General features: G+C 43.2%; 1 protein-coding gene across 1 annotated transcript; it reads left to right on the forward strand.

Annotated features, from left to right (window-relative positions):
• DCT (dopachrome tautomerase) lies at nucleotides 1-18983 on the forward strand. The gene is made up of 8 exons (XM_054627668.2): nucleotides 1-511; nucleotides 8461-8760; nucleotides 10170-10270; nucleotides 11334-11500; nucleotides 13125-13304; nucleotides 13395-13530; nucleotides 15612-15813; nucleotides 18364-18983. Exons 1-8 carry the CDS (start codon nucleotides 211-213, stop codon nucleotides 18543-18545), a joined length of 1569 nt encoding a protein of 522 aa, XP_054483643.2. The 5' UTR covers nucleotides 1-210; the 3' UTR covers nucleotides 18546-18983.
• The last annotated feature ends 7208 nt before the right edge of the window (nucleotides 18984-26191 follow it).

Here is a 26191-nt window from a genome sequence, read left to right on the forward strand (position 1 = left end):
AGTCAAAGCACCCATTTTTTAAGCTGCATTTGAGGCAATTAGAGGCTGGGATTAAACAAACACCCAGCACCAGCATCCTCAGCAGCAAGGGTTATTATCCTGGTTGGCTGGGGCACGGAGCTGTGGTGAGGCCAGGTTGTCCCACAGTGCACATCTCCCTGCTCTTTGCAGTCAGCTCCAGCAGGGAGGCACAGCCTGCACTCAGCAGTAATGGGAGCCCTGAGGTGGCTTTTCTGGGCTGGGCTGGGCTACCTGAGCTGCTGCTGTCCCCCACAGGCACAGGCACAGTTTCCCCGTGCCTGCATGACGGTGGAAGCCCTTCGCCTGAAACGCTGCTGCCCGCCCTTGGGGACAGAGCCAGGCAATATCTGTGGGTCCCTGCAGGGCAGGGGACAGTGTGAGGGGGTGCAGGCAGACACTCAGCCCTGGAGTGGCCCCTACACTCTCCAAAATGTGGATGACCGTGAACGGTGGCCCCTCAAGTTCTTCAACCACAGCTGTCACTGCACAGGTGAGATGGGTGCTGGGGGGAGGGGATGGGGCTGGAGGGGTCTGCTAACCTTGCTCCAAAGGCCAGAGACATTCCTGGTGGTATAAGGCATCAAGAAGGCTTCAAATATTACTATTATCTGAAAAGTTCTTCCATTTTCATGATACTGTTAGTACTTCTTCAGAGCATCAGGGTCAAAGAAGTGTTTTCTCTCATGTGAACTTTTTGTGTTTTCCTCTTTGCCCATGGAGTTGTCCCTGTAGCCAGCAATCCCCTTTCTCCACAGGGTTTTGGACCCTTCAATGCTACTTTCAAACCTCTATCACTGCTACTCACAGTGCACTGAACCTGGATCAGCATGCATTGTTTGAAGATTTATTCCTCATGGACAAATACTTTGCAGCATGACATAGCCCTGTGCACTAAAAGTCTCCCCACGTCAGGCCAGGGTGTTTCCAAGTTTGTTAACTCAATTTATGTCTTACACTGATCCAAAATGTGTCAGTACAACAAGCAAAGAGGCCATACCATCCTTTTCCTCCTCATCTCCAGCTGCTGCTCCTCACTGTGACTTTACACAGGCTCCTGGGTTTGAGTGCTGGAGGTGAAAGGGATCTAGGAGGAGATGTGCTTGAAGGCCACCCTGGCCAAAGGGATAAGGTTCTAATGAAACCAATTCCCTAATGCTGGCAGGAGGCAGTGAGCAGGAAGGTGAGCTCAGGGCACAATAAGGTGACAAGACCCTTTCTCAGCAGCAGCCCTGGCTGAAGGGGGGTTAAAATGAGCAGGAGCTGCAGCCTCAGCCCAGAATTCTGTGCAGGGCTGGCAGGAGATGGCACCACTAGTAGGACAAAAGGAACATCCCAGGCACTGAAGTTTCTTTCTAGGCACATTTCAAATGAAACCTGGAATTTCTTGTTGAAAACATCAATTTGTTTGAGTTTTTTAACATGAGAAGAATAAAGGCTTTGCATCAGCCTGATCCTTAGAATGAGCTGCACTGTTTTGTCTAAAATGTATAGTTTGGCTCACACTACCAAGAAAGCCCAATTTTTCAATCTGGGAAGGCAGCACTGCATAGAATTTCAGCTGAAGAGGTTAAATTTTCCAGTGCAGTTATCAACTGGAAACAGAGAGGTAGTGGCAGATGACTTAAATGGATACAAGGTGTTAGCAAAACTCCTCAAAATAATAACAGTAGACTTAATAGTATACATCAATTTTTATCTCTTTCTTTGACTGGATTTCAAATGCTTGTACGAGAGGACTTTTCAAGATGGTTTGCAAAAAAAAGAAATTGGATGCCAATTTTTTTTCTTAAAGGTTCTTATATACTTCCAAAACTTAATTAAGGTGTCACATACAGACACAGATCCTGGGTCACAAGAACATTGGAGCACATTGGCATGCACGAATATTTACGTAGTTGAAGCCATTAGAGCATCAAAACCTGGGAGAAAATTGAAGAGCAGCAGAGACAGACATGCTCTGCACAGGCAGACATCAATTTGCTTGTCCATGTAGAGATAAGCACTAGTATTTGATATTTGCAGGACTGGATTCCAAGTTATGTGAGCAGAATGTAGTGTCCTTTCCTTCAGCTTTGCTTCTTCTGAGCTGGCTGCTCCCCTTGGCTCCTCAAATCCCTTGGATTCCTCTTTCTCCTTGCAGTTTTTTTTAAAATCTAAATATACCAGTGATAAAACAGTAAGTGAAACGTATCCTTAAGCATGATTTTCAGAAAGTTTTCCTGGGCTGTATTCTGCTTGATGCTGTACACAAAACCATTTCTGGGAGAATGCTAAGAAGTTCACAGGGATTTGAGTTAGATCTGATACTTTTACAATGCTGGTGATCGTGTCTCCTTGTCTATTAGGGGTTTTTTGTGTTTCTTTTCCACTTGGTTTAATACACTGGTGGCTGTCTTACAGCACACCAGCTGTAAGTGGCATGACATGTGGTATTTATTAGGCATCCAGAGCTATGCTACCTGTGTAAAATAATGCTAGATAACACAGGGTAATAGAAATTAAATATGCCCATTCAAAGGGACATGGAACAGCACACATCTCTGCTATTACAGTGTCTTATTTTCCAAGCTGCAAACTGCCTGCCTGGAATAGTTCCTGGATTGTGCAGACTCCAACCCTACCAACCCTACCCTCTTTCTAGCACTTTATAAACAATATGAACTAAACAATATAAACTGTTGTGTTCCATCTTTATAGTTTAGAATGATAAGCTATGGGAAATCCAACAACCATGTAGCTGATTATTTGGTTAGACAGTGCCAACTGAACTTGTCACATAGCTGATGGCTATATGGTAAGGAAACTGGAGGAATGGTGAGGGACAGGGGCTGAGAGTTTCCAATAGTGGGATTCTGGAGTTTTCACAATAAATTTTGCTTTTTGCTAAAATCTTAGTATCTATGGAGAAAAGAAACAGAAAATGTTTCCATTTGTAGAAGCCGTTCACTGAGGAAAAATACCTTAACATCAAATTTATCCAGGTCTGGGTACTGAATATTTATGGAACCCCCCTTCCTCCCAAACAGCTTAACAAGCCAAAAAGAAAAAAGAAAACCCCAAACACAAATATGGATGAATGGCTATAATGGGATCAGATTTTCCCCCTCATTTTTAGGCTTCAGCAGAAAATATGCATGAGTTTTTCTTTAATTGAGGACAAATAGAACAGGATTAGAACAAAAGAAAGCTCAAGCTTTGCTTCCCACTTTTTGTGCCCTGGGCCGTGGTCAACAAGCAATTGCAAGTTTGTTGTCAGGATGCTTCACATTTCCTTCACTGTCTTGTTGCAGCAAAAATATAATCTCTGTAAAAAAATATGGGGTTATGGCATGAACGTAGTTGGAAGGTAGCAAAGAGTTTTTAGTTCTTGACTAATTTCAGTTTTGAATACATTGAATGTGTTCTACAATTGGTTTGGGTGCCCCTCATATTATTCAATTTATATAAATTCTTAAACTGAAACGACCTGACAGATCCAGACAGTGTGCAGTATGTGTGAAGGGGAATATGATAATTTGTTTTCAAGAAGGTGTACGTGTTGAATTAGACCAAGTGATGGATATGTGAGTCCAACCTTGAATATTGGGACTTGTAGTTGTTTACACAACAAAGCAGTGTCTCAGTGAGATAGTAAGTTTAGAAGAAAACTATTTTAGAAGACTTGTGAATTAAATGCTATTTTGAGTTCTAATCAATGACATTGTACTGCTGGGGTAGCAGTAGATAGATATGCAGATCTGGTATAGCGTTTTAAAAACTCAGTACAGAAGACTATTGTGAAAAACCACTGCAGTCAGTCATGTGGTGGCTAGTACAGATTGTGACTGTGATTAAACAATGACGTAGTTTGAGTTCACTGAGGAATTAAACATAATTATAGTTCTTTTTTTCTGCTTCCACTTTCTAAGGTTTACATATGGGCATGTGCTGAACATTACTCCATTTTTTAATATAAGTTTTTTGAGAAAAAAAAAAAATCCTTTTGAATTCCTGTGCAATATATTCAAGCCGGGGACAAATGATTTAACATCTGTTCTTCAGCTGTAATCAAATTATCAGTAATGCCATGTAGCTGGTATGATGGCTACCCCATGAGGTAAAAACTGGGCTTTTGAAGTGATTATAAAATACATTTAATTTGTTTGTTGTAGGGTAATGTGCCTGTAGGGTAATACTAAATTATAGCCATACCTTGACGACCCTATTAAATCCAGTGTAGGTACAGATCTTCCACATCCTACAGCCTGTGAGGTTGTCCAAATGAAGAGCTAGAAAAGAGAGAAGAGCTAACCATTTGTCCCACATATTAGCAGTCCTGATCCCAGCCTTAAGAAATTGCAGTATGCAGGTGTTTCAAATCTAGTGTAACTCCTGTTTTAATGCAATAGCTAAAGAAATCTGAAAGGGAGTCCTTTCTCCCCATTCCATAAATGATGGCATTAAAACTGGTCTCTATAGAAGGAAGAGGCATGGCAGCTGCCTGGGTGTCATCTTGGTGCACTAAAACAAGGCAGAAGATGGCAAGTGTTGAGTGGGTGCATTTTTACTGAAAAAAATTACACTAAGTTGATGGAGTTATTAATTTGTGTTGTGCTTGGTGACTGAAGGCCACCCACATGTTATGGCCACTAAGAGGGAGAAAATCCATGAGCTCAGGCAACCTCCAGGCTTGAGAAGCAGCTACAGTGGTGTGTGATGACTGGTGTTAGCATGCAACAGTGATGTGTATGAGAGCACATAGCAAGTGTCAGGTCATAAGTATTTTTTTTTTCTCAGTACCATGCCCATGGATTGACCCACTGGGAGAAGTAGTGAGGCCATAGTGCCTACAGAAACAGTCTTGACTGAGAAAGAACACTTTAAGTGTTGCTGAGATTGGGTGCAAAGAAGGCAGCTCCCCAGGCATGTGATCCCATCTCCAGACATAAGGGTTAATGGGGAATACACAGATGATATTTTGACAGTGGACATTCCTGGAAACAGTGGAACAAGCTGGGAGCATCCAATAGTGATATGATCTCCTTCCTGTGTACCAGAATGACCTCCCAGACTATATTCTCTGGAAACCACAAGAGATGATAAGAATCTCTGTTGTCCCTGGCAGAGCCTCGGGAGGGTTGTGCACTGAGTTCCAATGTGTTAATCACTGAAGGCGAAAAGATGCTAAGGCATGAATCCTTGCATGTTCCTAGAGTTCCTGTGTGCAAAAGGATCTTGAAAGGGTCTCATTGCCTTGCTGAAAATATCTACTGTGCACTATATCCTGCTATCAGGAGGTTATTTTTCCTTCTCTCATAGAGCTGTACCATTGAAGTCCACCATCACTAGCACAGCAGACAGGGGAGTTAAGTTGTAAGAGACCAGCATTTCACAATGCTGTCATGTGGGAAGTGCACATGGCAGTAAATGAACTTTCTGGAAAGTAATGCATAATTTCCAGTTCAGTGGCCTGGTAGAGTGCTTTAGAAACAAATGTTGAAAAAGTGGTTTGGGTGGGTCATAAAAAAGCTGGGTCTGATCACTGCAGTAATTTCTCTTTGAATTATGAGAAATCCCACAGACCTCCATCATTTTCTTGCCATTTCAGCTGCTGCATAGCGGCAGTCCTGTGATGCATGGAGCACGTTGAAAGAAAATGACAAAAAGCAAGTTTTGATAGCATGAAGTTTTGTGGTTTTGTGTGTTTCTGACAATGGAACATTGCCAAATAGACCTGAAGACGTGACAAAAATGTTCGACGCAATTGGTAGAAATATTGCAGTGTGAAATACCACTTTGCCTGGAAATTGTCTCCTGTTTGCAAGTCTCCACTGCAGTCCTCCTCACTCAGTAAAAGCTCATGTCCCATTGAAAAGTGATTAGGGAAGTGATGGAATTCCTTCATCTATAGGATGGTTAAGGGAGAAAATCCTGCAGAGCAATTGGATATAATTAGCACCTGCCCAAGGGAAACAGGTGACAAGTCATTGGTCCACCTGGCTCCAGATAGAGTTGGAAAAAAGCTTTCTTTCCATGAAGATAACTCATGATTTCAGGCCTTTGCAAATTTCTTCTCAGAGCCTGAGGAGGTGCATAGAGTATACCTAAAACATAGATATTGTCTAATAAAATTATTTCAGGCATCAAGACCTGCAGACTCAAAGGGCCCTTCCTGAAAGAGGAATAGGCACCATCAGAGCCTCATCAGAACAAGTGACTGAGAGTGTCTTGTTCTGGTACCAACCTAGACAGCACAGACCTGGTCCTGCACTGCCTCTAGTTCCGTTAGCGATGTATTTCAATGTGTTGCTTATCCAGCATTGTGACTAGAGGGGTCCCTTAAATGACTGGAGGAATAACTGCCAGTCTCCAAAGAGGTTGTTGGCAGATCTTTTCATGGTTAATTCCTGCTTTTTCCTCCTTCTCTTAAGGATTGAATTGTACCCAAGTGTGAGGGGTCAACAGGTGCGTTCCAGAAGTTCATGATCCGTGACTGAAACTCGAGCAGTATACATGGCCTAATTCAGCAATGTTGCAATATATTCTTGATATTTGTCATCTGGTCAGTTCAGGCTGGAGTATGTGATGGGCCCTAATATCTAGGCAGAGTCATGAAGAATGAACAAGGCACAGATAGAGGAGTACACTGAATTGATAACAGTAATTGTGCTGTTCTGATGGGACCCTGAGGATACTGTTATCAAATAAACCTGTTCACTGCCGCCCGCCCCCCCAGTCCATACAATCCACACAATCCACACAACTGTAACTTACTTGCTTCTCCTGGTGTATGTCTTCATCCCCTTTAGCCAGTACAGACACCTGGATTTTAGTGCCTTCCCTCATAGCTGGAATACGGCAGCTGAACCCAGCTGTTTCTGCTTGCTTCATGACAAAATGTAAGCCATATATCTGGAAATTGCCCTCATGGGATGCCATTGGGATGTGCATGATCCAAAACCTCATTGAATCCTTCATGCTTGTGGTCCCTAAACTGAGCACTGATCCTCAGCTTCATGACAACATGTAAACTTAGAGATCTCAGGGGCTCTGAAGCAACCATAACCAACCTACAATTGGTTCAAACTCTGCAGTAAGAGTCCCCACATATTCTTGGCAGGTCTCACAGGAGTCTGCCACAGATGTTTACATTTCAGCAGCTCTTACCCTAAAAGTTAGACATAAGCTCCAGAGCCGTGTTGGTAACAGCCCTTGTAACCTTGAATTTGGTAATAAGCCCTGTAGCCCCCAACAATCTGAAATCTTGCTTTAATGTTAATTGTTGTTCTGGTCATAGGCTCAAGCCTACGGCCTGGGGACTTCTGCCAATCTGGGAACATTTCATAAGATACTTCCTCATCCCATGTTAGTCCAGGACCAGTATGTGTGATGAGCAGTGAGATTCTGTGGCATTTTGGAAAACAGTTGTCATGGTTGTTCTGGAATGAGTGTGTGGGGGAGTTGGAGGGGAGGTTGAGAACAGGTTAAGGAGTCAGTGCAGATTTTTGATAGCAGTGTGGAGATCCCAGAGGAACCCTGTTGCCATCTGCTCCCCCCTGCCCCTGGCAGCATTGCCCTGTGTCCCACACTGTTGCAGCCTGCCAGCACACGGGCAGGGGGTAGGTGTGTACTGCGGGAATGGCTGGTCATTCCCTGGCTCTCCCAGAAACAGGGGAGCAAGATCCAGTAGGGCCTTTCTGCTGCTGTCAGCTGTCTGCCACAGCATGCAAGAGGCCACACTTAAAGCAAGCTCTGCTTCCCTGGGCTCTCCCATCTCATCAGAGAGTCTGAGCTAATATCCTAGAGCAGACCTGATTACTTGCCTTAGGAGTGATGCCAGCAGGGAATGACAGTACTGCAGTGCTTCACAGGCTGTTATTGCAGCACTATTTAATAATGCTTAAAGTGTGACCAGCAGCAACCCTGGCGCTTTTCTTGGTTTGTGTTGGGCCCCAGATACACTGTTAAGAGGCACTAGCTTCACATAAGTTTTGTTCTTAAGAGAACTGTTTTGTTTAGGGATTTTTTTCTGTGCTTAAGGATCCATGTGAATTGACCCTGTTTTGGGTTTGATCCTGGAAGTAGAGGAGTACTTGAGAGCCAGTCGAGCAAAGCACTTCATCACAGGCTTAACCTCAATTGCTCAGCTCTCTGTTCAGCGAGAGTCCTCACGTGCCTGAGGGCTTTGCAGAGCTCTGAGCACCTCAGGGCATCAAGCCCATTACCCAGCACTTCCCCAACTGGCTGACTGTGATTCTTGGCCCTGCTGTGGCTCTGGGAATCGAGCCAGTCATCCTTCTGGTTAGTCAATTGGCAAAGCTGCAAGTCTGCTCAGCTGCTGTCCTTTCCAGGAACTGGCATCTCTGGGGAAGAAGAGCACTAATTCTTCATTCTTCTACGTTGCACTGTTAGTTTTCCCTGATTCTAAATGTCATGACTGATTGTTCCCTCTCGATCCAGGAAACTTTGGTGGGTACAACTGTGGTGAATGCAAGTTTGGCTGGACCGGCCCCGAATGCAACAGGAGGAAGCCAGCAGTTGTCAGGAAGGACATCCACTCCCTGACAGCAGAGGAGAGAGAGCAGTTCTTTGATGCTCTAGACCGTGCCAAGACAACCATTCACCCGGACTATGTCATTGCGACTCAGCACTGGAGAAGTCTGCTTGGTCCAAGTGGAGATGAACCACAGATTGCCAACTGCAGTATCTATAACTACTTTGTTTGGCTTCATTACTACTCAGTCAGAGACACGCTCTTGGGTGAGTGCTTTTCTTTTCCAATGGGCTCTGCAGGTAAAGAAAGGGGTGAAAATGCCACTGCTGGACAAGGGTCCCAGTAGCAGGCACAGAACTGTGGAGTGAAACAGTTGGTGGTGCGAAGCTGGTGGCCATCAGTACTCAAGGGAGGTGTCCTTTGGACCTGCCATGGTCTGCTCCCCACACCCCCTGGCTGCTGGAGCACACCAGTTGCACTCCTGGGGCATCTTCAGTCTGACAGGGAGCAATGCAGAGTCTTCACTTGAGTGAACTGAAGTGTGGTCAGGCAGTGACTGACTTCAAAAAGATGTTCCCAATCCATAGGACAAGGTAGGAAAGGGGGTCTGCAGTGGTGAAGGCACAGGCCATGCAGAGATATTTGGGACCAGAGTGCTAATGCCTTCAGTGGCTTTCAGCAAGTCACCAAGTCCCCACCAAGGGTGGGATTTGCCTGACTAACCACGGTCACCTTTAAAACCTAGCTTAGAGGTTTGGGTATCTAACCCCATGCTTGCTCCCAAATTCAGATTCCTTGGCCTCATTGCTTTTCTAGACAGAAGTACCTATACCAGCCCCATTTCACAAAGCCTGCCTGTAGGAGGTGCACCAACCAGTATGGCTTTTCTACCTGGCAGCCCCATGTGCAAGCTGAACAGCCCATATTTATCTCATTGCTGGAGGGTGACTGCTGCTCTGCAGTGGGTATCATTCAGTTTGCCCCTCTGACACAGCTCCCTTTTGCAGGGCTGAAGGAAGCAGCCTCTGGCCTAGCAAGAGCAAAGGTTCTTCAGGGGACAGGACAGAGATGTGGAAAGGGGAAATTTCTAGTGCTACTGCAATAGTAAATAAATGCATATTTGGCTTGAAGGTTTCTACAGTGATAAAGAAATCCATATGTGGTTTGAAGCCTCTCACCTCTTACCCAGCAAAAGCACTATGCAAGAAATAACAAGCAGAATTTGAAGAAATTTGGCAAAGGATTCTGGATTACTATTGGCATGGAAAATGCTGGGGTTCTCTTGGTAGATACATGGTGTAGGTCTTGCATGGTGTAAGTCTTGCAGCTGAGCAAGAGAATGAGGTAATGCACCTATTAGCAAGGAGATAGGGTTTTAGAAAATAAAATGGCTTTTAAAAATCAAAATCCACCAAAATAAGAAGAAATCTTCACAATATCCAGCTTTTTAGGGAATGTGAAGTTTTGATAAGCATTGAAGCAAATATCCACAGAGGAGTTTGTTTCACTTGTCCCAAGTAAGCTTATGTTCCAAGTAGCTTCAGATGTGTTCACTCTTTTTAAAGATGCAGAGCTGAAGGTTCTTGTTTAACTCCACTCCAAGCTGGAAGGAAGTGCTGTCTTTCTCTTCAGCCTTGTTTGATGCCTAAATGCTTGTTTTATCTTCCCTTTGTAGGTCCCGGCCGCCCCTTCAAAGGTATTGATTTCTCCCACCAAGGACCTGCCTTTGTTACTTGGCATAGGTACCACTTGCTGTGGCTGGAGAGGGAACTGCAGGTTAGTTGAACAGCCTTTTCTTTTCCTTGCACAGCTTCTTCCTTTTCTCTGTCACTTTGTTGAGCCAGCCAAGGGTAAGCTACCTCCTAGGACAGTTTCCCACCCAGACTCCCAGGAGTATTTGCTCATTGATCATTTTTTTGTTTTGTTTTAAGTGAAATTAGTGCTTTTTGAGTGCTGAGGACTAAATGGTTTCTCACCATGAACAGTGATGTGTTATATTGGAGATTTTTTCCCTTCATCTCCACAACAGAGGATAGAAGATGTGAAGTAACAGTATTTATTAGTAAAATTGAAACAACACCTTCATGTAAAACTTGGTAGCAGATATTGTTGGCTGATGTTGAAGATGCTGTTCCTATGAAACCAGCTCTAAATATTACTCCCTTTAAATATGACATATTGTACATTTAATACATACATATATTTAGCAATATGCCTTTTAAACAAATATATGTTAACATGCCCGAGAGTCAGTTGCGGAAGCATAGACTCATTTCCATTTGCATGACTTCTATATTGGCAGTGTTGCTGTATTTCAGCCTTACAGATCTCTAATGAAAACGGTTGCTTATCAAAATAGCTGCAGGATCTTGCTAGTGTGAAATTGTATCTGGCAAGCAAGCACAATCAAATGCACTGTACTCCCCTATTAAGAGAAGTTCAGATTCCTCCCCAGGGCCAGTTTTCTGGAACGAAAGCCAACCACACGCACAATTTTACCCATTACCCACTTACATCACTCAAAGCCTCTTGCTCAAGGCTCAATTCATTTCTTCTCCTGCTCTCCTGCCTGGTCTCTGAGTTGGCAGAAAGCCTAACATGGCCAAAAGAAGTGCAGTCTCACAGTAGGGAAACTAGTGATAGTGTCTTTGCTTAGATTGATTTAATGCCACAATCTTTTGGAAGGAGTTGGAGCGGCACTGTGAAATGCAGGTAGTTGAAATGCAGAATGAAAAGCTGAATATTCAGTGAAATGTCCAGTCAAAGAGCTTGAAGGAGTCCCTTTCTTTCTCTTCCCTTTGGAGCTGATTCCCAACTAACGCATTTCTGTCCATTGCAGCGCCTGATGGGCAACGAGTCCTTTGCGCTGCCCTACTGGAACTTTGCCACGGGCAGGAGCGAGTGTGACATCTGCACGGACCAGCTCTTCGGGGCATCCCGGCCCGACGACCCCGGCCTGATCAATCTGAGCTCCAGGTTCTCCCGGTGGCAAGTAGTTTGTAACAGGTAGGAGGGCACCCAGGGCAAGCTCACATGTGGACAAAACCTTGCTGTCATTCAGTATCGACAGCATGGGCTGCTCTCTCTCTGTTTGAGTGAGTGGCAGGAAAGGAGCCAAGACCATCTTCTTTAAAACTGGAAATTGCCATCAGTTTATGTGTAGATGGTTCTGTGTAAACTTTCTCATATTGTGGAAGTGTATTTTTTAAAGATGACTCTTCTAGTACAGGATTTTTGATTTAGCCAATTTATGGCTGCCAGAGTCTGAAGAGTTTCCCAATTGGCAAGTATCTTTCTAAAAAAGAAATGCCTGTGTGTTGTTTCTCTATAACATACACCCAACTGATCTCAGCAGCAGAAAAACAAAATTGTTTTGGCATACAGGAAGCTAGAGATAGGCTGCAAAGTCTGCTACCTTGTTTTGGATGAGGCTTTAACCCTGATATATTTAATGCAGTTTGGGGATTGACTTTGAAATATCTGAGATTTCACATGAAAAACAGCACAGAGCCAGCCAGGAGCTTGCTGCCAGCTCCCTGTGGGAATGTGCTGACTTGTATGAGAGCAGGGCTTTGACAGGGGATTCAGATGCAGGATCAGGGTGCTGTGACATAAAATGCTGTTGGTTACAATACTCATACATCATTCTTCTCTCAGCTCAGGGGCCGTGTGCAGTTAGTCAGACAGAGGTACTAAAAGCTCAGGGTTTTTCAAAATAGTCTTTTTTTCTGGATACCTAAAGAGATGTTTGAAATTCCAGCTTTTGGCACCAGCTAGATTTAAGTCTTTCCCCTACTTTTTCCTCGAAGATAAATAGGGCTTTGGATTTTTCCTTGAAAACTTGAAGTGACTAAACTTTTGTCTCACCAAGGTTAAACTGAGAAGAGCTTTTGTTCAAAAGTTTCTGAAAATGCTGTTTCATTTCACACTGAATAGAGCAGATTTTTTTGTTTCACCAGTGTTAACACTGTTTTTCTTCTTCTCTCTTTCTCTCCCTGGTATAAGGGATTTACTCCCCATTAGTTACTGGGTAACCCCTGCAGCAGCATGTTGTCCTGGAAGGCCCTGAAAAAAAAGGATGCAATGCATTGCTCTTGCTTGTCTTCTAAAGTGGATGAGGGATGGCAAATGCAAATCTGTTTTCTGTCATTTCTCGCATTTTCTGAGCTCACATTTCCCACAATTTTTTCCCTTTTTGTTAAGAGTTAAAAACAATAGTTCATAATCAGGAGTGAAAGTTTGTCAATTCAAAATTGAAAACTCTGTTTTACATTACCTGACAAAAACTTCTTCCAAAGCCCTTGGGAGGGTACAAGGCACGATGGGAGTTGTCCTTGCTTTTTCTAAAGCATCCTCTCTCTGTGGACAATGAACCTGGAAAATCTTGGTCTAAATGACTGATGGTCCACAGAGGATGCAGGGCCACAGAAAGCCATGTCATAGTGACAATTGTGAAATAAATTCATCTCCCAGGCTGTGGGAGGTGAACTGAGCTGCTCCAGGAGGTGTACATCCCAAACCTCTGCTCTCTCACATGTATAGCCAAGACCTCTTTGTACTGCATGAGAAAAAGCCAACAAACAAGTGCTCACCTTCTTCTGATTTGTGCTTCTGCCTGTTCCACGCTCAGTTTGGATGACTACAACCGCCTGGTCACGCTGTGCAATGGCACTGACGAGGGGCCCCTGCGGCGGAGGCCGCCCCGCGGCTCCAGCGAGCAGCTCCCCACCGTGGAAGATGTCAGGAGGTGCCTTTCCCTGCAGGAGTTCGACAGACCCCCCTTTTTCCGCAATTCCAGTTTCAGTTTCAGGTTTGTTCTTTGGCTGGGTCACTGGTTTTCTTTATGAGCACATTTGTCAGCAAAATGTGGTTACTTGATGGTGCTTTTACCCATCCGCAGGAATGCGCTGGAGGGCTTTGATAAACCAGATGGAGCCCTTGACTCGCCGATGCTGAGCCTTCATAACTTGGTTCACTCTTTCCTGAATGGGACCAGTGCTCTCCCTCATGCAGCTGCCAATGATCCCATCTTTGTGGTATGTCTTTTACCCCCAGCGTGATTGACAATGACTGAGGCTCAAAGGCATCTTTCTCACAAGAGATTTGCAGAACAAGTAAAGTGAATTCCCTAAGAAATAGTTCTTTAAATAGAAAAGGAGGAACCCTTTATCTTTTATTGGGCACTGCCACACCTGCATAAATGTTGAATTAAAAAGAAAAAAGATCTCAGGGTAATTTGTAAAATATACAATAAGATTCTAGGGAGAAGAGCTGCTATTCCAAGTTATGCTGCCTTGAATAATTTCATTAGGTGGTATCTAAATCTAATGGCTTATATCAAACAATAACAAAACCTTATTTTACAGCAACAAGGTAAGGTGAAACTGGGGATAGTTATTTTAAAGCAGTAGATTGAGTGGTATGTTTCTTTGTTTAAAATTTTACAAGCTAAAAGGAAATCCATCTAATGTCAGGGTATCTTAAGAAATAGAAAGAATATGATTTCAATGGTGCATTGGAATAGTGCTGCACTGCCATGAGCAGCACAAACACCATTGTGCAAATGCCATTGTGCAAAAGCCAGTAGTTAACTCTGCTTATACATCTTTCTCCCCTAGTAAATGAATGCAAATTTATTCTCCTCTTTGTTAGATTAAACCACAGTGTTTACATTACATATAAAAATTCTTTACATATTATATCTATATATTATGTAGATAAATTTCTTTCTTACTTTTAAGTTTTCAACCTTTTTTTTTGAGAAATTAGTCCACATACTTTTATAGTGGTTCTTGAGATTGTTTCCTTAATAATTATTTAATTCCTGCATTAGTTTTTTTTTCTTACACAGTGAAGTTCATTTCACTATGCTGTAATTTTGTACAAAATATTATTTTTACAGGATAGTTTCCAAGTTTTTTCCAGGGTTGTAATTAAAAAAACATGAGTACATCAGAAATTAGTTTCAAGACATTTGTAATAGTTGTCTGAAACAGCTTTCCTGCCTTAGTTAATTTTAGATCTATAAACTCACCTGATCAAAGTCATGGGCACCTGGAGATGTGGAGCTGGTGGCACATGCTCTAGAATGAGCATGATGGAGTCAACTTTCCTGCAACTTTCCATACTTGTTCAGAGATGAGAAGGATTAAAATAATTTTGAAAGGCACATTTACCTGAATGAGCTCGGTGGCTCCTCACTTGTGATGATTAACCTGCCCATTTGATGTCAGCTGGTATTGAGATATCATCCCAATATTACTGGATGGAATGTGCCTGGGCTCATCTGGCTCTTGCTGCTTGGCCACAGGTGGCAACTGAGACGGTTTTCACTTCAGAGACACCTTTGGCTGGCTGGATGTAGCAGCTAGGCACTTGGAACAGGTCCAGGCATGCAGGAACTCACTTTTACCTCTGGTGGAAAGGCTTTAGGCGATGGTGAAGGGAGAAAGGAGACAGATTCCACTGGAGGGTTTATTCCAGAGCTTTATTCCAGGGTCACAGATCTCTGAATCTTGCAACAGCTCCAACAGAACACCAAACCGTGTGGTCCTGTGTCTTTTAAGCCCAGGGAGAGGGGGAGGGAAGGGGTGGGTATGCCACCAACCAGGTAGGAGGGGGAAGGCTCAGGGGGCAGGTGACACTTGGATAACCCAATGCCCCCAGGGCTGAGAGGCATCTTTTGAACTTCGCCAATCACACCATGCACATGACACACCACACGATTCTGGAATGCCAAGATTGACAGACAGCTCTCAGCAGGAGGCAAGGGGAGGGGAAGGGAGAAGGTATTGGCACACCTGGGAAAGGGACTGGGATAGCTAAAACAGGATATTGCATCACACTGCAACAAGCTGGTGTTAAACTGTCTGGTGAAAGGTCTTATTGAGAACAAGCAGCAACAAGGGTGTATAAAGCAAAATGTCCCATGCAGAAGATTGGTTTAGTCTTCTCATGAGATTTCCTGATTTCCTATTCTGTGAATCCCATAAACTAGATTACCCTCTTCTCTCTCTTTCAAAAGCTCCAGCCACCTTGTGTGTTTGTTGCATGTTTTAAAGGTGGTTGATTTCCAAAAGAGTTTAATAAATGCGTGTGCCCATGCCTGGATTTGCAGGTTCTTCACTCCTTTACTGATGCCATCTTTGATGAGTGGATGAAGCGTTTCAAGCCCCCTGACAACGCTTGGCCCAAGGAGCTGGCCCCCATCGGGCACAACCGGCTGTATAACATGGTCCCTTTTTTCCCCCCGGTGACCAACGACGAGCTCTTCCAAACTGCGGAGCAGCTCGGCTACACCTACGCCATCGACCTGCCAGGTATGTCCCAGGATGCTGCTCCTGACCAAGTGATGAGGCAGCTCATATTTGCCATGGCACAGACATATATAAAATAAGGAACCTGTCCTGGTTTAAGGCAAATTTGGGAGAAAGCCTCCAAGGGGGGCCCCTCCAGAAAGCAAACCTACACGGCTCCTCCCCCCAACCGGTTCAAGAAAGATTCCTCGGAGGGAAGTGGAAAGAACCTGTTTATTTAACAGGCACAGCACCCCCCAGCACACAACATGAACAATACCGGATGGCAACACTCTTTCACCGCTCTGAAGGAGATGACAGATTCAGAAAGTCTCTCTTGGGAGTGGTCGCTCTGTTCTCAGTCCCTCCGGTGGTGGGGCAGCTGCTGCAGCCACAAGGTGCAAACTCTCGGTGTTCCCAGGTCCCAGTCTGGAGCAGGTTCAAGTAGTTCCAAAAAAGGGAAAGGAAAAACAGTCCAGGGAAAAATTCAGACTGCTTAGCTAAACTAACTAATGAGCAGAAGCAAAAAGCAAGAGGAAAGCAGGAGCAAAGCAGAAGCAAGAGCAAGAGCGAAGCGAGAAGCCAAGCAAAAAGCAAAAGCTGCACTATGTACTGCCCTGTCTGTGTCCCCCCAGCTGTGGGGGAGCAGGCTGATAACAAAACAAGACATTCACTCTTCAGAGCCAGTCTTGAAGGCACAGAACATAATATCCAGCATAAGCAGAACACATGAGTGGGGATACAAGCATCATAACGTCACCCTAGGACAGAACCTTTCACAAAACACACAGGTCTATTCACCTGCTCACTTCCCAACATTAATATTTGGGTACCTGGAGAGATGTACCCAAAGGTGTTTTTTGTTGTAAACCTCCAATTTTAAAGATTTTCCATGACCATAGCTGGTCTGTTCCTTAGTGTTTGTCTATTAATTTGAAATTACCCTTGACACAAATTAGACAAAGACAAAATAGTAAAAAAGCAAAGTATTTATGCAAAAAATCAAAATTTTGCAACAAGATATTAAAATATTTGTAAAAGGCAGAAGAGTAAGATCTGTGTGAAAACCATGCTTCAGCTGCTTTTCCAAAGATTAAATCTGAGTAATTTCTTTCTCCATTTCAGTATTACTTTGAGGGCATAAGGTGCTTATCTAACCTGTGTGGGCAGGAATTTCTTCTAAATGCTTACCATACATCTCTGTTTTTAATCTGTGGAGACTGTTTAAAGGTCTATAGATTGCAAAAGATTGAAACCCTTGCCCTCAGGCTGCATTCATGCAGGGGATCCCTGATTTGTGGAGGCATGCTAGCTGCTTCTGCAGTGCTTTTCTCTGGGGCATCGCCATTTCCCTTCCCCTCTTATGGAGTTTTCCTCCCTTTGTATTACTGTCCCCCTCTCCTGCTTTGCAAATGTGGATGCCCCTTTGGCATGAGGCACCCAGAGAGGAACATGGGTAGCTTGTGACTCTGTTGCTTCTGACTCACACCTAAATAAATTTTTAGCTCTTTGTGAAGGAGTGTATCTATCCCTGTCTGCATGGCCTATGTTCAGACAATATAGCTTTCACATCCAAATCCTTCTCTTTCTGCCAAAAGAATAACTTATTAATTGTACTTCAGGTAATCACAATGGAAATAAACATATATTTATACATTGCTGGTTCTTATTTGAAAGGTGATAAAGCAGTAAGCAATCAATTTTGGGAATTTGCTAATTTTTGTAATGATTGCACTCAACCTTTTTGAAGACTGCAGATTGAGGCACAAGACTTTTAGTTGCTTTTATAGTCAGTATGACATCTCCCTTAGCCATCTGTCTCCTCTAACCCATATATCTAGATAACTTTTAAATGTGTGCAGTCCTATTCAGAGATTTTTTTTTTTTTTTTGGTGATTGTTTCTTCAAACGTGATTATTGCCATCTCAGTATATGTAGCATTCTTCAGAAAAGGAGGGCAGGAAATTTTTACTTCTGAAAGCACAGATGAAAACACAAACATTTAGTCAAGTGGAGCAATGTTATTATAGGAATAAGCAATATTATCTTTGAAGATAATGGTTCCTCAGAAGTGGTTCAAAATCAGCAGATGCAATCTGGAGCTGGTCAGCAGAAGCACACTAAGTAGTGGTTTCAGTTAAAAGTTTGACAGTAGGCTGCTTTGTGGTCTTTAGGAAAATTTGAGGGTTTTCTGTTGACCAAAATAGCTTGGAAGCAGCTGTCTTGAAATGTCACAAGAGAAAGAATTGCTTAGTTCATTCATAATTTTGGCCAAATTAGATGGAAGAACAGTCTTTTTGTCTTGTCAATGTTAATCTTTTCCATTCCCAACACTTAAATTTGTAGAAATTGTTGAAGTTTAAATTCAGCTGTAGCCTTCTCTGGCAGGAAGCATCTCCAGCTCTAGTATGTGTCTCAGTTATGTGGTGTGTTACGAATTTTGCCTGTGGCCAGTAGGTCACTAAGCTGCACAAGTAATTGTAATTATCAGCATGTAGGAATTATTATGTCTTTTGTGTAGTTTGCAAAATTGAATTATGTACTGTCCTCACTTCAGTTGTTTCATATTTCCAGGTTCCCTTGACGAAACCCAAGCATGGGCTGTCATGGTTGGATCCACAATTGGAGGAGCACTTATAGCTCTGGCTGTGCTTGTTCTGCTGCTTGTGCTTTTCCAGCACCGAAGGCACAGAAGAGGTTTTGAACCCCTGATGAATGTGAGCTTCAGCCCCAAGAAGTACATGGGAGAGGCCTAGTGCCCTCACTTTCTTTGCTTGCTCTTGTAGGAAGCGACCTTGATCGCCTTACTGGAATCTTAGCTGAGACTTTATCACACACTCCTTTGGCAGCTGACTAAATTGTTCTCATTCAGGTTTTTCCCGTTATCTTGTGAATTCTAATGCATGAAGTCTCTGGGTACATATGAGAAAGGCCCAAGTCAGGCTGGATTTTTTCTCATTACTAAATGTTATCTGGAGTGTGTGACACTTGTAAATCATCCTCTAGAGATTTAGATCAAGACAGTTGAGAATCCAAATAGGAGAAAACCAACTTGAATAACCAAGATAATTTTTCACCTCAAGGTGTCCTTGATTTCATTTAGCAGTATTAGGATGTGCTGAAAGTTAATAATTCTACATGTATATTTGAATAATACATTATTTTACAGTTATCAATAAATATTCTGAATAACATAGTCTTGTTTTAAGGTTCAAAACATTTCATTTGACAAAATACTATAGGAACTCCCTGGTTACAGTTTATTTCAGAAACATGATAAATTCTGTATGTTATTTCCAATAAAGTTGATGACAGCAATAGGTAAATTCCAAAACTCCAACTCCTAAAATTAAAGATCAGGAGTTCCTTGACACCTAGATAAACACTTGTGTTTTACCTCTGTGTTAGGGACCTTGGACAGAAGTTGATAGTGGGACTTGACTTTTTTGTCTCTGATGCACTGTTCTATGAATCCAGACATAAACTTCCAAATTTCCTAAGTCTAGGATGCAGGACTCAAGGTAACAAGACTAAGATGGCTTGCATTACTCAGGTGTGCAGATGGGGAATCAGGTTTGGATGTGGCAGTTGCTAGATCACATCCTATTCTTTTATACATTCCCTATATATTTCTTTATTTAGACAGAGATTTGAAGCCCATTTGTATGGTTCTCCAGTGTTATCTTGGAACAGGTCTTTTTACATAAAAATGACATCTTAACAGATCCTGTCATCTTTGGTGCTTGATATATTACATTAATGGAGTATTCAGACTTTGTGTATTGTGGGGTCTTGAGTCTTATAAAACCTTTGCTTTTTTAGCCTTTAATAAAAAATTCAGTTAGTAACATTTTCTGGCATTCCTTTTAGGCCTGCTAAATACTACCTATGTGGACTAGAAAGAAGATGGTTTTCACATATACTTAGCTTTGAATATGTGTAACTCACAAAACTTACCTCTAAAATGTGGAATTTTTGGGTCAAAGAAAGCTGTGATTTGCTCACTACACACTCAGCCTTTGTTCCATCAGGGGGACAGCAGTCTGCTGCCATTTCTTCTGTTTTGTGGTGCCTTTGGGGGATCCAGTGCACTTGTTCCTGGATTATGTCCAAGACATCAAGGGTTGAAGCACTTTTTGTACAGCAGCACAGCTCATTACCTTGGTTCCCAGCTCAGGCTGCCTTTTGGGGGTTTTGTTATTTAGGGACTGGTGTTTTCTGATGCTGAAGACAACAGATGAGGTCTCCAGAGATCTAACTTACACATGAGTTACATTAGTTGACCCTGATGTGTGTCAGAAGGTAGCTAGGTCTGAGATCTCCCTGTGCCTTTCTCAGGGAGCTGTCAGCTGTTTTCCAGCACTACAAGGGTGTTCATATAGAATCACAGAACACTTTGGGTTCAGATCCTCTAGTCCAGCTCCTCTGCAGTGAGCAGGAACATCTTTAGATTAGGTTGCTCAGAGTCCTATTAAACTCAACCTTGAATGTTCTCAGGGATGGGGCATTCACCACCTCTCTGGGCAACCTGCGACAGTGTTTCACCACCCCCATTGTAATAACTTGTATTCCTTATCTCCAGTCTAAATCTACCCTCTTTTAGTTTGAAACCATTACCCCTTGTCCTATTGCAACAGGTCCCATTAAAAAATTTTGTCCCCATCTTTTTTATAAGCCCTGTTTGAGTATTGAAGGACTGCAGCAAGGTCTCCCTGGAGCCTTCTCTTCTCCAAGCTGGACAACCTAGAACATGCACCAGTTCATGATAAACACAAATTTAGAGAGCTGCTGTTGGATGGAGATGGGCACATTTTTGTCCTTCATGGGATCTGGATGCCAAAATTTAGGAGGCACTCTCGACTGCTATTTCCAATGGTGGTTGGGAATTTTCCTTGGGCTCATAGGGTGTCCAACTACTTCATCAGCTTGGAGGTTTGGATGCTGCTGTCCCAAGGGTTTGCTTTGCAAGCTGCCCTGTTTATGGGACAGTGGCAGTGGGGTAGGGGAAGGAAAGAAAGAGGGAGAAATGTAAAAAATGTAGCACAGCAGCTAACTTGTTAAAACAGATTTTGCCTAAGAGCCTGCGGGTAAAGCAAAGGAGAGTTGTTCCTGTCTCACAAGTAAACTGAGTGGAAAGGTATTTTCCTTTCCAGAAGAAGAGCAATGACGGCATTAGATTGATGCTATGCACATAACAATTCCTAGGATCAAAGACCCATGCATTCCTCTTTTCAGTGGCTGGAGCTTAGTTTGGTAATTAGGGCTTTAAAAATGCGAGGGGACTTAACAGCTGCTTATGAAAATCTGCAGCTGTATCGAGAGCACAACCTGCCCTCTCGTGGCTTACTGGAATATTACTGGTGACACCAGAAAGCTCCTTTTCTCACTCTTAAAAAGGTACAGTATTGTTCTAGCAACCAAGAAGAGTTGTGTCTTTGGTGAAGGAAAGAAGCACAGGACATCTTTGTATGAAGTGCTTAAAAAGAAAGGAAACCGAACATGGGCACTTTAAAGAACTGATGGAAGAAATCTTGCAGCAAGTCTGACTGTAAAGCTTGGTATTACATGTTTTGATACTCCATTCATCCCAAACAACACAAGATGCATTTCTTATTGCTGTTTTATGCAGGTGTTATTAAATATCTGCCATCTCTATGTTGTCCTGAGGCTGCTGGGGTGGGATGAAGAGGGATGCTCAAAAGCTCCCACAGATGCCTAAACTGATGGAAAGAATGCGAAAACATAGTATCCCAAATCCCCACAGAGCCCAGTACACCCTGGCATTTTCATCCTACAAATCAGTGCAAAGCACAATCTCAGCTGGTGCCCATGGACCACCTCTGCCCTTCACATTGATAATTACACAGCCACCCAGTCCAGCCCAGGGAGAAAGATGAAGGATCAGCACATCTGTCTTTGTGTGCTTTTTTACTCAAGGCACTTAGCTAACAGATGGGAGGTGCACTGCTGAATGGCTTCAAGCTGAGATGGGTGTAATCATCATCACCCCTTCCCCCTCTAAAATAATTCCTACTGAATTGCTGCTTTCTTCTGAGAAAATGCACACAGGAACTACAAACGAGATGTTTGAACTCTGGAAAAGTACTCAAAACCATCCCTTCCTCAGCCTTTTTTGTTAGCTAGACCCATGCAGCTTTCAGCTTTCAGCTTTGTATGTAGGGCTTTTGAGTGGATCATCTTTCCGAGGAGTTGAATGCTCGCTGGTCACTACTTAATTGCTCTCTCACCTGGCTGAACTGGATCTGTGGGCAGCAAATGCCTCTTTCTGAGCCACTCAGTAGATTAGGTGCCTAAACTTTGACACTGTGGTGAGCTGATGAAAGCCCCTCAGCATCTCAGTCAGTTGTGGCCTCTGCTTTTGTGAAAATTATTATCATGAAAATATTTTTAAGGGATTAGTGAGACCCTGTTTTCTGAACAAAACTAAATCTCATTCCTGCCTATTTAGCTAAATACTCAAAATGGAATCTGTTCCAATTTTGTCCTGATTTAGGAAAGAAGTGATGTAAAGCTACCATGTCTCATGGCTATTACTGTAAAATTTTAAGTTGCAATACCATTACTGACTTTCTTTTGGGGCATACACATGTCTATGCTTGTGATGGCAGAAAAGAGAAAGAAAAGAAACAGATTGAAAGACTATCAGCTAAATTTAGTAGGGAAGGTATACACTTACAGAACTAGGCATGTAGGCTGATAGCTACCAGGAAGGAAACTTTTTTTCCTGAAATATTGGCTGTGCCCTGTTGTGCAGTGATGTGCCCTGCACACAGGTGCCTGCAGTGAGTCAGGTTATGAACAAAGCTGTGTCTATGATCCTGCTCTGCTTCAGTGCTCCTGCAGCTGAGAGACAGCAGATATTAATTATCTGGGGCTTTTTACTGAAACTAGGCTTTCCAAGACCTGGGTGGGCAGACAAAGTGGGACCAATGCTGCACATCTTTTTTACACACCATCTTCTTCTTGTGAAGGGGCATTCACCTTCTCTTCCATGGATAACAAAGGTACCTCTACACAAATCAGGATAACATATAAACCATTGCACTGTATAGATCCAAAAACATGCTCCAAGACCAACAGGATATGGATGAAACATGAAAAGAAAGCTCCAGGTATTCACCAAACTGCAGAATCTGCAGGTTATTTTGCCTGTCCTGATCTTCTTCATGAATCCTGTCTGCACTTATGATGATGTTACCATTGCCATGTGTTCCTACTTCAAAGGTCTCATTTGTCCTTGAGCCAGGACAGACAGGTTTTGAAAGATAGTGGCAAAGCTAGTAAATCTGACTGTGAGAGTGAGAAACCTCAACACACCAAGCTTTTCAGTAGAGACCAAATAAGCAGTCAGGTCTCTTCCACATCACATAATCCATCCCTGTTTGTCGCTACTCCCTTCACTGCCTTGTTCTCTCTGGCCTCTTGACAAACTGATGAACCCTGGAACAACTTCAACAGGCAGGAGGGAAAGAAAGTATGGGTGGACTGTAGCCATTGCCCTTGGCAGCACTTCCAAGTGCCTGAATAAAGGAGGAAGTCACTTGGTCTCCAACCCTTATCTCTGTCCTCAGGCTTTCTCACAGATTGGATTAAAAAGACCCTTTCCAGCACCATAGCTTTGCCTGTCATGGATCTCCTTCTGTGGCTCCTGATTTTCTGCGACTGTGTAGCAGAGAGCTCAGCTGTCTATTCTGGAAATGGTGAGTTGTGTTATGTGGATTTATGACTGGGAGACGAATGCTTAAATGTTCAGTGGTAAAGCCACAAAACCTCCCTGGCAGCTTCCTTCACTGGGTGATTTCATTGCTGCATCCAGGCTGCTTCCAAGCCCGTTTTCCTGCCACCCATCTCGGTTTGGTCTATTCTCCCTTACCAGATTTTTTTTTATTTCTGACTTAGAAGAAGGTCTCCTGAGATTTCTTTCATTTTTTCCCCCTTCTACTTGAAAACTTGTTTTCAGTGGCTTCGTATTTATGTGGAGGCATTATTGTTCAAGTATCTGTAAAAGTTTCACAGTTTCCTCCTCTGCTTGAGTGAACTGAAAAGCTGCTAAACATGTTAAACACTCAGAAGCTGTTCTTGTCAGCAATAAGGCTGGTGACTGGCTTTGTTGAGTCTAGGTGCCACCAATTCCAGCTAGAGCCTGAAGTGCTTATTAAACCTTCCTCACTGGGTTTCTTTTTCATTTTTACCAGAGACTTCCAAACTCCAGCCCAGTTTGTATGAGCAACTTTTTTCACTCTCTTTCATGCTGCCATCCTGTGGTCAGTAGATGCTCGGGATGGAGCGACCTTGCCAGAGAGCTGCGTCTTCCCATGGTGCTGCAGTGGGCTGTGCAGGGCCAGGACATTGCCAGGAGAGCCAGGGCACTGCCAGGAGAGCCAGGGCACTGTCAGAAGAGCTGCTGTGCTCAGCCCTTGCAGAGGCACACCAAATATACTCCCAGTCCTTGGGACCGACGTCAGCAGCCGGGTACATGGTTGGCAGGTGCTCTCCTGCCGGCATGCTGTGCTCTCACTGGTACCCTTGGCATGGCTGTCTGGCAGAGCTGTAGTCCTAAGTTGACTGTATGATACTTTTATATCCAATCGTCTTGTTCTGTTTATGCTGAATAATAAGTTTTGCACCTTTAAGACTTGTTCCAGAGAGTGAAGGGGGGAGAAGTGCACACTTTGTTTTCAGACACTGCACTCACTTCTCCACATTCCTGCTCCTGGACTGTGTTGTCTGTGGATGGACAGACAGTGGGACAGAGCTCTCCTTTGCTTTTAGTTAGTTTAGCTAGCTGAGGCAAAGAAGTTCCCTGGACTGTGGTGTTTTTTGTCCTTTCCCCCTTTTCTTTGGACCTGTTTAAACCTGCTCTGGACTGAACACCCAGGGGAGCACCGGCAGCTCCACCTGTGGCCCACTGGGCCAGGCCTGGGCCGTGGCATTTCCAGCACTGGAGGGACTGATCAGAGACTGAGTGAGAGAGCTGCAACTCAAAGAAGAGACTTTCTGAGTTGGTCATCTCTTTTAGAGCAGCAAAGAGTTTTATTGTTTAATATTGTTTAGGTTTTATTGTTTAATAAATGATTTTTTTCCACTTTTCTCCAAAGAAGTATTTTCTCCTGGACCAGTTAAGGGGAGGGGCCGATTGAATCTGCTTTCCTAAAAAAGCCCCTTTATAAGTTCACTCCAAAATTTGCCCTGAACCCAAACAAATACAGCTGTGAACCAACAGCTCCACTGAGAGCAGCTCCAGGGCTGTTGGGATGCGTGTCACATCCCAAGGCAGCCTCATGTCCTCCCCAAGGCTGGGATGGAGCCTGGGTGAGCTGCAGCAAGGCTGCCTCCCCTGCAGATGTGTGCACCTGCCAAACCCATGGATTTAGAATTCAGCTCAGGGCTTTGAAAAATACCACTTGTGAAGGCAAAGCACAATCCTTCCTGAGGAAAGAAGAAGCTGGATTTTTTTAACAGAAGGAAAACCCCTTGTTTTACTCCAACATTTTCCACATGTAATCTTAGGATAAGTTGATTTTGCAAAAGCAATGAGAGCATTTGTTTTAATATGGAATTTTTTGTTTTTAAGTCAACCCTCCAAATAAAAATATTTAATCAGGGACATGACACATATAGAGAGAGATTACAGAGCTCAGTGCTCATTTACACTATGTGTATCTGCTGGTAAGAAAAAAAGTATACCCTGGTGGCTGTGCTAGGACAGACAAACATAAAGATAAAAGGTATATTTCTACTTAAAATTGAAAAGGGAGGGGAAAAATGGTACTTTTCGTTTCAGTCTTGAATATATCTAAATTTTTTAGCTTCATCTGGGGACTGCTAGTTGTGCTTTTGTGATGTATACTTAATTGTGTTATTCAGACAGATGAAATTGTGTCAGCTCATCACAACAGCCTGTCTCATGCCCATTTTTGCTTTAGTTGCTGTCAGTCTCTCAATATTGGTATGGTTTTTATCTGGAAAACACATCTCTAGTAGCACTTCACAAAATTACTCTCTATCTTTTCTCTAATATTCCATGATTTATTTCATTTGGACACAAGGAAGGGGCAGGTTTTACACAGCAAAGTGAATGGCAATGGGAATTTATTGAGCAACAAAATGACTACTTGGAATATTGCCTTTGCCTGAAAAGTGTCAGTAAATTCAATTTGCAGCCAGGGAATGTCACACTTTTTTCCTTCCACATTTCATGGAATGTGTAGTGGAGATGCTTGCCCTGGAATAGAATGCCTTAGTTTTCAGTTATGCCTGTGGCATGGTTTAGCAATTGTTTCAGGGAGGAGTCCCTCAAATATTTCAGGGAACAACAGCTGGGGAAAGAAAAAATCCAATCTGAATTTCCAGCAAATTTGCATTTCAGTGCAAGATTGTC

Source organism: Agelaius phoeniceus, chromosome 2 (genome assembly GCF_051311805.1).
Source record: "Agelaius phoeniceus isolate bAgePho1 chromosome 2, bAgePho1.hap1, whole genome shotgun sequence".
In the NCBI taxonomy this organism is placed as follows: Eukaryota; Metazoa; Chordata; class Aves; order Passeriformes; family Icteridae; genus Agelaius; species Agelaius phoeniceus.

Excerpts from the sequence above, each read along its gene's own strand:
- DCT (XM_054627668.2), top strand. The coding sequence starts at position 211 with ATGGGAGCCCTGAGGTGGCTTTTCTGGGCTGGGCTGGGCTACCTGAGC. Across the intron at positions 8,761-10,169 it reads AGTCAGAGACACGCTCTTGG|GTCCCGGCCGCCCCTTCAAA; the intron begins GTGAGTGCTTTT and ends TTCCCTTTGTAG. Across the intron at positions 15,814-18,363 it reads CTACGCCATCGACCTGCCAG|GTTCCCTTGACGAAACCCAA; the intron begins GTATGTCCCAGG and ends TCATATTTCCAG.